Consider the following 13,218-nt stretch of genomic DNA (forward strand, 5'->3'; position numbering starts at 1 on the left):
GCATTTCACAGAGTTAAAAAGTTTGGGCATGGTTAACTTTCACCTGCAAAGTTGTACGTAAATTAAGTGTAAATAGAGGCGCAAGTACTGCCAATTTTGCCAAACTTTTTGTTTAGCTCTGTGGGACTGGTTATGTGCGACTGACTTGACTCGAAATTTGCATAAATAATTTAACATAATTATGAAATATAATTAATCATCAATTCAGATTTAAATTGCCACTGTTGTATGAGCCCTACAGTCTCCAAATGTAATCGTATTCATAAATCTAAATAAAGACTAAAAAGATTACATTCCCTTTTCATGCACTTCCCTTTCACCTTTGTTCCTTATATGATGCTCAAAGACCAGAATCAGCTACCGATGTCGAGTGTGAATAATATTTTATATTAAAATTAATATATGTGTGTGTGTCTGTTACCTCCACAAACCTCTCTGTTCATGTCCTCACACTGCCGGTCATCACACTCACAGTTCTTGCCATGTACGCGTTTATCTCCTGGTGGATGACAGGTGCACTGGCCACATGAACACTGTCCTAAAACACACAAAAACACACTGAGACTGGCAAACACACGGATGAGCGGAACAAAAACATGACAATGAGACTCAATTATTATTCAGTCTGTTGCTATTTACTAGATCTCGTTTGAATGTAGCCTGTTTACGTTTGACCTTGAATTTGACATATCAAGGTCAACTGAAAAGGTCGCTGTGGTAAAAAGCGAAGAATCATAGCAGTGCTGTTATCATAGAGCACTTTCGGCTGCAAAGGTGGCATTGTGGTTGTCTGACATTGACAGCTGCTACAGCTCTAGATCCGTGCAGGCGAGCAGAACAACAAAGCAACGCCCTGTCTGACAAGCTTCCAGCCTGCCAAGCGGATAAAAGCTGCTTGCTGCCGTTGCCACAGTAACTGGTGATGTCATAACACTTTTGCTTCATCGATTAGCTTTAGTGACATCACGTAGTCCATCTATTGGTCATGCATGATTATTGCACACTTAACAGCTGAGCCTGGACCACAATTTTTTCTTTGCATTTTTTTATTAAAAGAAAAATCAAATCCTTCTAGTAAAAAGCGATGAGAACATTTTATTTTCCTCCCTAAAGGGAATACTGTAGTTGAGGCATTTGCAACAGGTTAATTTCCTCTATTCTTTGCACCTTTTCCTGATCTCTTTCATCTTTATGATCTAATGGTGCCAATCATCAGCAATACCGTAAAACCAACAGCAACAAGTGGAGCTTAAAGGGTTAAATATAAAAGTTACAGTGAAGACAAGACAATTAAAGGGATAGTTCACCTTAAAATGAAAATTGTGTCATAATTTTCTCATCCTCATGTTGTTCTAAACCTGTATGAATTTCTTTTATCTGATGTACACAAAAGAAGATATTTTGATAAATTATGGTAAACACACAGCAGATAGCAACCATAGACTTCCATAGTAGGAATAAAAATATGATGGAATTTAATGGGTATCGTCAACTGTGTGCTTACTATTATTTATCAAAATATTTTCTTCATCATTTATCACAATACTTCCAAAAAAAAATGTCCTACTATAGAAGTCAATGGTCACTATCTACTGTGTGTTTACCATCATTTCTCAAAATATCTTCTTTTGTGTTCATCAGAAAAAATAAATTCATACAAGTTTAGAAAAACAAGAATATGTCTAAATGATGACAGAATTTTCATTTTAAGGTGAACAATTATTCTGCAAACATTGGTTGGCACACAGATTAACAGACACATGACACACTAGACTCAATGATTTCACACCCATATACAGTATGAGACTATGTATCTTTTCCATATGCTTTAACACGAGATGATGGGGTTATATGTGTGTAAACTGAGAAAGCAGCACAGGCATCAGTGTGATTAATGGCTCCCTCGCTGATCGTGTACTGCGCTTTGGTCCGAATCGAAACAATTAATTCCTTCACAATATTTGAAAGACAGCCATCCGGTAAGTTCAATTATCCTGGGAGCTGCAGGGCTTATGCAGGTGCCAAGACAAAACCCCGTTCCTCTCAATTGTTAAACATCATAACACCTCGGCCTCATCAATTTCCAATAATATGACCTCCAATTCATCTTCAAGAGTTACATTATCATACATTTACAACCAGGGCTCCAGACTGCCCCCAAATGGTGGCATTTTGCCCCTAAAATTTGAGAGCGTGCCACTGAATTTTACATCCAGTCGCACGTGTGCAACCAGTAAATTTGACTTTTTTTTCAAAAGTGCACAATAAAATGTGACACTGAATTTGAAACAGCACATTGTAATTTCTGCATCTATCTTCAAGTATTTATAAGTAATACAGTGGAAATTAGTAGAAATGTGAATATTTGGTTAGCATGTTGATTTACGGTGTGTGCCCCAAAATTTTCTGGTTGTGCCCCTAAAATTTTCAGTTGGGGGCCACTGTGCTCCTAGTGAAAAAGGTTAGTCTGGAGCCCTGTTTACAACCATGGTGCTTAAAAAAAGTGAGATTGCCACTTAGAGTAAATGCTGTCCGGGGAGCGGCACCAGTTGTCGGATGTTACAATGAGATCTCCATCTCGGCATCATCTCAGTAAACCAAGAAAATTTCTTTATGAATTTATAACCTTACAATTCAATATTACGTAATTTCTGGGTCCACCTACAAACTGTTGTGGAGCGGTTTGTGAATTTTACACAGCAGGGATTGATCACTTAAAAACTATTAAAACCATGTATGTTAATAAAGTATAGGCCTAAATATTAGCTTTTAAGAAACTTAAAGTAAACAAAAATTTGATTTTTCTTAGCATAAAACTGAAAAAAAAAATTACTGAAACAATATCCAAAACGGAAACTAAGCAATATTAGTTAAAAATAAACTAATAAAAAATCTAATAAAATGACAAATATGCAAATATTAATAAAAACCATTACTAAAATAAAAACAAAAATAACCACATAACACAGAAAAAAACCTGCATGCTTAGATAATCCACAAGAAATGCTTTATTAATAATGACACAATCACGCATTGGGCGTATGTATGCTTTTATCCAAAGTGATGCCTTACAAGGTATACCTTTATTATCAGCATGTTTGTTCCCTGAGTTTGAACCCATGACCCATTGGGGTGCTAACACAATGCTCTACCCCTAAGCTATACAGGAGCACTTAGGGGGCATGTACACCAAGTTTGCTTGCACATTTTTCTGCATTTAGCACTTGATATTATTTTGATATTTAAAAAAAAAACATTCAACTTTGGGTTATAAGCTCAGCTTGTAAATGTCCTTTTCACCCAGCCATTCAATCACAGCGGAGAAGGGGTGGGACAAATACCACAACAACCAACCAGCACATTGTACAACGACTGATAAACAAAACAGAAGAACTGTAATGAAAGATTTGAGTGCTGTAATAAAAGATTTTTAAAAAGTAAGTTAAATTAAAATTTTTAGTTTGCCCACATTTGGCGTCCACCTGGCATTTCCAGCCCAGTCACACGAAAATACGTACCTATAGTCACGTAATTCTTTTTCGTAATACTGTCACCAATTTCCACGTTTTTCGTGAACGTATCACAAATTTCTGTTTATGGGTCATTGTCATGTATTGGTTACTCAACTGTTTTGTCCTATTTTCTTACCATTGTCGCTTCGGTTTAGGTTAGATTTACATAAAATGACATCCTTACCCAAACCCAACTTTAACCCCAACGCCAGGCGACAATGGTTTAAAAATCATAAATATAAATCAGAAAAAAAAGTATAAACCAATACTTAAAGTGACGTCCTAACGCAAACACCAAATCTAACCCTTAACCGAAGCGACAATAGTTTTAAAATAGAAAAAAAGCAGTTGAGTAACCGATACATAACAATGACACATGAACAGATATTCGTGATTCGAAAAAGGATAAAAAAATTACGTGACTATAGGTACATAATTTCATGAGACTGGGTAGGGCATTTTAGTTGCTTTTAAATGCTTTGGTGTACATGCTCGCTCATTCAATATACAACTTACAGTAGGACAAGCTATTAGGATACTAATACTAGGTTTGACAGAAAGCGAACTGGGACGTAGACGTTTTTTCCTGGGCATATTTTGAATGACTGTTGATAAAAGAACACCAAGTCTGCATCGCTCATGTGCCACAAATTTGACAATGGAAATCAGACTTGTATTGATATTAGTGTTGCTGTACAGACTAATGACAAGCGGGCTGGAGCCATGCTGAGCATATCCTGATGTGTCCCGTGAAGCATAAACCTGCTGTGCCAAATACAGAGGTTCATGCAAATGAGTCTATTAAAGAGGGTGAGAAGGTTTTGACTCACTGCTTTTTAAAGTGCAATTAAGAAATGTCAAGAGCCACCAAGAACCAGAGGTTCATATGTATGTGTGGATATATGAATATAAAGCATGTGTATATATAGAGAGGGTGTTATTCACTACAGTAAGAGAAAAGTATTTAAGAAACGAAACAGAAATGTGAAACTCCTTTTATAAACACAATATTATAAAATGTTAAAAACATTAACAGTTGGGCCACTTTAAGATTCTGATAGTTGTTACTTGTCTAGACGTCAATAAATACCAATGCTATAAACACCAAGGTAGCTTAATATGCTTTAAGAAATGATAAATTAATCATAATGTACTATTTACTGTTAACTCTTGGTCATGATTAGAGTGATCTGGGGTAAGGTACTGTGTAGGCTTTACCACTTTTTCACTTCTGTGATCTTTTGTTTCTTTCAGACAGTTCTATAGTGTAGCATTTGGAAGGCTTCAATCAGCACAGGTAATGAAAGGTCATGGAGGACAGAATGAGTTGTGGCATTTGAAGGCATCTAATGTACAGTGTTCAGGTGCTGCCCACTATAATCAGCAGCAGGAACTGTCACAATGACACAGTGCTATTCAAGAAAAATAAAGAAAACATATAAGCTGTAATTCTTTTCGCATATTTGTTTTGCAAAGTGCCATTTTTTTGTTTACAGTTACAAAATCATAAAATCCATACAACATGAAGTGAAATGCTTGGCAGGAGTTACCACAGTTAAGGATAAGAATTCAAGTTTGAAAAAATTAAGAAAATAAGAGTATTATAGATTTCCCCCCAAAAGACATATTGACATATTACAACATTTGCACTACATGTACATTTTTATATTCCATATATGTTTCTCTTCAGTTGTTGTCTTTTAACCTTAATAAATAATTGAAATATGAAATACAGAAAAAGCTTTCAGTTGCATTACACTGTAAAAAGGGAAAGCTGGAACCTGTAAGTGAAACGTATTTGTTTTAAGTGTTACCACTTAAAGTATTTGAAAATAAACTTTGACTTGACCTCATAACCCACACTAGAATTCAACAGTATTGTTGTTCATAAAATGTTATGATGGATATATTGTGAGAAAAAAAGTTGGTCAAAAATTGGTCCCTAGCTGTACCTTTTCTATGAGTACACCTTTGCCCATAAAGTGTTCAAATATGAGTTCACATAATGGTACCACAGAGTGCATATTGTTACCGAATGTAGGCATATCTGTACCTAAATTGTACATATTAGGACCTCTACGGGTACTGTCCTAGTGACAGCTAGGGACTATTTCCGACCTTACAGTGTAAAAATAAAATATGTGACAGGTTTTCATTATTTGAGCAATTCCAGCATTATGGGTGTGACATTTGCAGTCAAAATCTATTGAACCATCTGTTTATATTTTCTTAAACCTGTGATGATAGATTCCAGACATCAGAAACATATCAGTCTATAATAGCAGTTTTCCATTTTACATGGGAGAAACATGCATGTGTTACGGATGTGACAAAAAAGGACAATACAATTGGGGAGACAACATACTTTGTAGGAAAAAGTGCGCAAAAAATATGTTTGGACAAATATGTGTTTTGGGAATGTCTAAACACAACCACCCTACAATAAAAAAATCTGTCCTCTCTTTCATTTTTAATCCCCATTAAACCAATGCAGTCTCATAGACCCTTTTACAGCTCACGTGATCAAATAGCCTGCGCGCGCATTTGGGCAACAGAAGTGGTGTTATTCCCCATTGGTTCTAACGTGGTAGCAACTCAGAAAGTTTATTAAAACGGTTTCTCAACATCAAAATGTCCCGTTGTTGCGTTTGGTTGCACTAATATAATATACTAATATACGTATATATGTATCTGGCAACTTTATTTTTGGCCATCTGCTAACGTCTTTTATCCACTCCACTATAGTACACGGATCTGGTAGCTGTGTTGAAAATGTTGATAAAGTCAATTTTTTTAAAATAACTTACTGTTTGTGTTGCTTCACTGTTGATTCTTACGATACTTCCGTTGCCTAAATGCGTGCGCATACGCTGCCACGTCATCATTGTGTACAAACAGTAAAAGGGTCTATTAGACGTGCCGTTTTGATTCTCTTGTTAATATGATGTCACACTGATAAAGCCCCACCCACATCCATTTACTCACAGTCCTGCATTACCAGTTTCCATCCTCAGTGAGTTGTATGCTGTACACAATATGTTATTAATGAGATACTATTGTTTTAGACTGTATTCACAGGAAAGCCAACCCGGAAGTTAACAGGACACTGATTCTCTCACCAGAATGCCCATTCAATTTTCCCAAAGACCTCTGGATTATCGCAAAAAATAAGCTCTGTGTTTAACAAAAGTTAAAGGACAAGTTTGGTATTTTACACTTAAAGCCCTGTTTTCAGAGTGTTTATGATGAAAAAGAACGGTTTTGACTGAAATTTCGATTATGCGGCTGCCCAGGGAATTTTCAGGTGTTTGTTTTTCACCGCCCATACAATGGGTGTATAGGTGCACTGGAACAATCCTTTCTATAATGCATGAAACTTTCGTTTACAAAGACGTGAAACTCACCGAGTAGTCAGGGGTGTTCACTGATATGCTCACACAAAAATCGCTGCAAACGATGCTTTCCAACAGGTGTTTTAGCATTCGTTGTAAACTTGTGGACCTATTTTTTAAACGCCTCACACTCGCATATTTTTCCGTTGAGAGCTTGAATAATAGACACTCCAACCCAGTTAGTGGCGATAATCCGCCTTTGCCAATTGCAAAAATAGAAACAAAGTTCCCGGCGCGGAGTAATACCGTACCTCACAGCACATCTAATACAAGTCAATGGAGTTGGACAAAACTACGATGAAACCTGTTGGAATGCGTCTTTTGCAGCGTTTTTTGTGTGAGCATATCAGTGAACACCCCTGACTACTCGGTGAGTTTCACGTCTTTGAAAATGAAAGTTTAATAGATTTTAGGAAGGATTGTTCCAGTGCACCTATAAAGCCATTATAGAGGTGGGAGGTGATTCAAGAAACACCCGAAAATTCTCGGGCCAGCATCATATGTCGAAATTTTAGTCAAAACCGTTCTATTTCATCATAAACAATCTGAAAACAGGGCTTTAAGTGTAATATACCGAAATTGTCCTTTGAAGACACTTATGTGTCTTGTCCAACAAATTTTATGAATTTTGAAGTGTAAATGTGTTTACTAGAAATATGAAAACCTGAATTTTGACTTCAAAAGTCATAAAAGTTGTGTTCTTCTGTGAAGACTAACTTGTTGGACAAAACGTGTAAGTGTCATAAACATTTGATAAACACTGAGCTTATTTTTGGCGATTATCCAAAAGTCTATGGGAAAAATGTATGGGTTTCTTGCAAGGGAACCAGTATCCCCCCACCTCCGGGTTAGCCTAAATAAAAGTCATCCGTGCGGCACTTTATTGTCTCTTTGGTAAGGAAGGAGCAGAAGCTCATTTGCATTTAAAGATACAGACACGAAAACAGTGCGTTTTTGCTCCCATTCAAATAGGGGCATTTATGGACAATTTCTAAAAGAGGAATTTCTATGAGACTGAGATGTTTAGCATGTTTAGCACTTTTTGTATATTCGTGAATGCGGGTAGACTACCATTATTCAACAAAGACAAGGTAAAAATACATTTTCATTCTCTGTCCCCTTTAAGAGCCGACTTCAAATAACATCGATAATTTCCACTTTTGTACAAGGCCGCGGTCTCTCGATTTCTCAGTCAATCTCTCACATTGCTGTCTTTAGAGTTTGAGTATACAGTACACAATCAAACACAAATTATCCGAATTTCAGAATTATCCAACGATCGTGACACCATGATCAAAATAAACTCTTTTACTGCAGTAATAATATTTTAACGGGTACACCACACATGTTATTTTCTGAGATGTTTCTGATTTGTAAGATTATAACTTGATAATATTGTTTAATTTATTTACATAATTTTAGCCTACTTTGGGATTGTGAGGTGCGCTTTGTGTTTATTTTTATTTCACGATTATGTGCGCATATATACAGTGTTTGTTTGATTGCACATTTGGGGGATGGCAAAGCTGCATTAGCCAAGGGCCCTACAAAGGCTTAACGCGGCACTGGACGTGACGATTCTGAACTTTGCATAAACTTGGATAAATTGAAACTTTACTTTTTATAATAAGGTTGACATTTGCATTGCCCATTTGTTTTTCTAACGGATATACATACTGTATGCAGTAAAAATCCAAAACTTTTTGATTTTAAATTTTTTTCAAAGAAATATTATATATGGGCAATAAATATTGCTTACTACATCAAAACTCAAATGGGTAAATTTGATACATAAATTAATTAATTATTTCGCACACAATTGTGGAGGAATTCACTGAAATTGTTATGCAAATAATATAATTTGTAATGAGAAAAAAATCAATTGTACAACACTGTACGTATGCACTATTGTACCAATTTGCTACATTCAGAAACTACATTCACTCCAGACTGAAAGACTACTTGGCCCTTGGGTGCACCAGAGAAAGCCACCATGATCAAACTCAGAGGAAGTGATTGCAATCAGCCCTAATTCTGCTGATTTGCTTTAAAAGATCGCTCATCACACTGGATATCAGTCAACATCTGTGTGGCAAATTACTCCTCTTTTCCCCTCTCCTGTAAGACGGTTGGGAGTGTTGAATGATTGCTGCTGTGCATGTTTAATCAAGATGCATTCTTTGTATACGGGCTCTGCATGGTAATCTATACAGAGCATTAGTGAGCTAATGAATAGTGTAAAAACCAACACTCACTTGCTTCCAACAACTGCAATCACACATTTGTTGCTTTTCTAATAGCAGGATATACAATAAAAACAGCCATGACGTACAGGTAGGATGTATTCCTGTGGCTCAGTTGGTGGAGCATTGCACTAACTACACAAAAAGTCACGGGTTCAGTCCCAGCAAACACACATATTGATGAAATGCATAGCTTGCCAAATGTGTAAATGGTGTAGGATGCATCATACTGTATATAACATTCAGTGTCAAATTGTAGACGTGAAGATCTCAGCATATGGAGATTGCTGAATGAATCAATGTGTCTACAGTAAAGGGTTTTTCAACTTTAGCAAAAAGACTTTAGAACAGGTGTTTCCCGGAGGATATACCAGGCTTACGGTCTCTTTCTTTCTTTCCAGTTTACAGCCTCACATCATTCCTAACTAGGCCACATATACAGTAAGGTTTGCACATAGCCTCATGAATCCTTGCAATTTCTGTGTGATATGGGAATCCCTCATACAGTATGGGGCTTTTCCACAGCGCAGTTTAAAAATATTTGCATTCATACAAACAGGCTGACAGTGCCTTTTAAAGAGTGAAATTCATAATGGAGGAAACTTGGGTAATTACCTGCTGTCAGGATAATGGATGTAGCCAGTAGACCTTTTGCTTCAATCATGAGTGAAAGTCTACGTAAACAGATGTATAAATCATCATTTGGTGAGCGCATCTCATAATGCACGTGCTCAGTAAGGAAGGACAGCGAATCCATGGCTTATTGATGCTGGAGTGTAAAGGCCATGAGTTCAGTTCAATAGTATCACACAGTGGCAGGATCTGCTACCAGTTCAGCATTTAGTGAGGAAATTCACTTAAAATCATTTGCGACTGACGATAACCATTTTGTGCCTTATTTATTTGCATACGCTGTGTGCGTTGTTTGGTAAAGGAATTATGCAAATGAGTGTTGCAATAAATAAACAATAAGGAATTCTTCCAGGAATTCTATTATTTTTTTATTTCTTGCCTGTTAATTATTAAGCCTCGGCACACTCCAATCCATCATTTGGTTGAAGGGGTTTAAGAAGATAACACAAAGGAACTGCTATGAATGAAAGCTAATGAATTTATTCTTGTGTGGTGAGACGTAGTTACAATTTAATCATTTATTTTTTAATTAAAGGGACATAACTCACAAACAAAAGATATGTTTAAAAGTTTAACTACAGGCTGCTGTAACACAACACTTTGGGCCCTATCTTGCACCCAGCGCAATTGACTTTGTCAGTGACGCATGCATCATTCGTATTTTGCACCGGCGCCCAGCGGGTTTTTCCCTCCACAGACGCACGTCGGCAAACTAGGGAATAAACTTGCCCTCCCTGGGCGGTTCAGAAAAAAAGTTTAAAGTCAGTGGCGTGTTGCGCGTTGTTCAATATGCTATTTTAAGGGCACATGCTTGACCATAATGTATAGCGTGCACAACGCGCATACACTTTGCATCTAATCTACACAGATGCAACAGTTATTTTTGCAAATCATAAACTGTTACACTTAAAAATATTAATACACGAGATAAGGGGAATCATAGTGGTGAGCATTGTGGTGATAGTTTTATTTATTGTGTGGCTGCGTTAAAAATTTTCATGCAAATAACGATTAAAATATTTTCATAAGTTTGTTGTGTGGCTGTATTACGTTTATTTTATGTAAATAATAATTAAAATGTTTCATAAGAAACCTTAATGTATATGAACTTGATTTGTAAGAGTACTTTGGGGTTGGACCTTGCTTGCGTTTCTTGGGTCCAATTTCAAAGCCCCCAAACCCTTTCAGCGGTGAGGGTGGACGCAGCGATGTCCTCTGCTGGCGTCTGTGTAGAGGCAGATCCACCTCCCGTTACACAGTGTGCCCGATTTATGCTGGCAAGCTTGGGATTCCCCCGTCTCCTGACATCATTGTAGCGCTTGGCGCAACGATGGGGATGTCAGCTGATTAGACTGTGGCTATTTCCTCTCACGCCTGTTTAACCGACGCTGATTTGGGCGGGTTTCTCCTATCCCCATACAAAACAACTTCTCTGTCTTTGACTGCTCTTACAAGAACGTGGGTCTCCTCGGCTGTAAACCGCTCTTGGTGTACGCGTGGTAAATCCGTCATAATAATAGCAACCCGCCATGGAACTTGCGCCCTTGCGTTTAAAGGGAATGTTGGATAGCGTTCTGATTGGTTTATTTGACGTTACGCCCAAACCACACCTATGAATAATGAACCTACTTCAGACCAACCCCTTATTGATTTGCGCCCGGCGCAAGAGTTATTTGTCACGCCGGGAAAATAGCAACAGCGCCCAGGATCCGCCCACAAACTCACTTGCGCGTTGCGCTTCGCACTTGCGTTTCAGATCGTTAAAATAGGGCCCTTTGTGTTATTTCAGGTGTTCAGTGGCGAAAGCCAAGTTAAACCATAAGAGAGGGACACACAAAAATTACTACAGTATATAAAACCTTGATTCTTCTCTTATTCGCACATTTGTGTCTCTTTGAATAAAACACAAAAGGTACAAAAGTTGTCACTGGGATAATAATAAAATACATCTTTGTAAACAGTGCGTATTCCGGATGTGTACATATCTGTACCTGTATGTATTGTCATCATCGTTGGCATTGCCTACAACCAGCATTGAGAAGCATTAGTATTTATTCAGGTCAAATAAACAGGCTTCTGTCAGTGCTTCAAACTAAACTACTGCTTGCAGAGACAGATGGAAAAAGTTTTTGAGAAAACCCTGAGTGAATTTAATTATGTGCACTCGTCTTGAACCCAGAGACAGCCATTACAGTGAAAACGATTTGGTTTTAAAAGAGATAAGTTATATTATATACTCAATGTGTAGCTGGAGTATGGGGGCGGAAGTCATTTAAAAAACAAGTGCGCACAGCGTCCATTAAAGTAAAATTATCACCTCACTCAAAAAAACAAAATTATTATTATAGGGCTTCACTTTGTGATTCTGCTGGGAAGACGGGAATGGTTCTCGAAACAGTCAAAGTAATTTTTATTCATTCTATCAAGAGTCATAATGTTGGTGAAGACCATTACTAATACTCAAAGCAAACTATTGTTCTTCTAGCTCGATTGGTAGAGCATTACGTTAAAGGAACGCAAATGTCATAGGTGTAATCCTTAGGGAACATGCATATTGATATAAAAAATTAATGTAGGTAGAATGCACTATAAGTTGCTTTGATAAGTGCCTGTCAGATGCATGCATTTTAAATATACTAGTCAACATTTGAAGTGGATTAAAAACCTTCATCAAATTTGTCTTAAAACAAGAATGGATATTGGGTATTGGTTTTAAGACATTGGTTTTGATCCACTAATGTTGACTAGTGTATGTTAAGATTAAATGTTAATGTAATTAATATATACTGTATACATAGTGTATATATGCTTCAGCTCTTGCAATCCTGCAAAGGATATATATGATTGCTGTAGCTCAATTGGTTGTGCAATACATTAGGAATGCAAAAAATCATGGGTTTGATCCTCAGGGAACACGCATACTGATATAAAAAATAAATGTAGTTAGAATGCACTATAAGCTGATTTGAATACAAGTATCTGCCAGATGCATACATTTAAATGTATTGAGGTTATTTAATATTTACTGTATACATACTGTAGGGTCCATCTCTTGCTATCCTGCAAAGAACAACCTATTCTCCAACCCATACAGTAGAATTGTTTTGGTCATTTGTCCATTCCGAAAAATATGACCAACAGATGCATTTACTAAATTAGCGCCTCTACCGGCAGCAGGTGAAACGTAATATAATAGGGTATGATGAAATTATATATTGGGATATAATTTTGCTTGAAGGGATAGTTCACCCCAAAATTAAAATTATTTCATAATTTACTCACTCTCATGTTGTTACAAATTTATTTTGAGAAATGTTTGTAACCAAACTGTTTGTGGACCCCATTCACTTCCATAGTAGGATAAAAGAATAGTATTGAAGTAAATAGGGTCCACGATGGTTTGGTCACAAATATTTCTCAAAAAGAGTGCGTAAATGA

At 36.9% G+C, this 13,218-nt stretch overlaps 1 protein-coding gene across 1 annotated transcript in view; it reads right to left on the reverse strand.

Annotated features, from left to right (window-relative positions):
- The window catches only part of itgbl1 (integrin, beta-like 1), a 61,901-nt gene that overhangs the window by 19,110 nt on the left and 29,573 nt on the right, over positions 1-13,218 (reverse strand). The window contains exon 8 of the mRNA XM_065251779.2: positions 422-538. Within this exon, the coding sequence (XP_065107851.1) occupies positions 422-538 (117 nt within the window). The remainder of the gene's footprint in view (positions 1-421; positions 539-13,218) is intronic.

Source organism: Paramisgurnus dabryanus, chromosome 15, assembly GCF_030506205.2.
Source record: "Paramisgurnus dabryanus chromosome 15, PD_genome_1.1, whole genome shotgun sequence".
Taxonomy (NCBI): Eukaryota; Metazoa; Chordata; class Actinopteri; order Cypriniformes; family Cobitidae; genus Paramisgurnus; species Paramisgurnus dabryanus.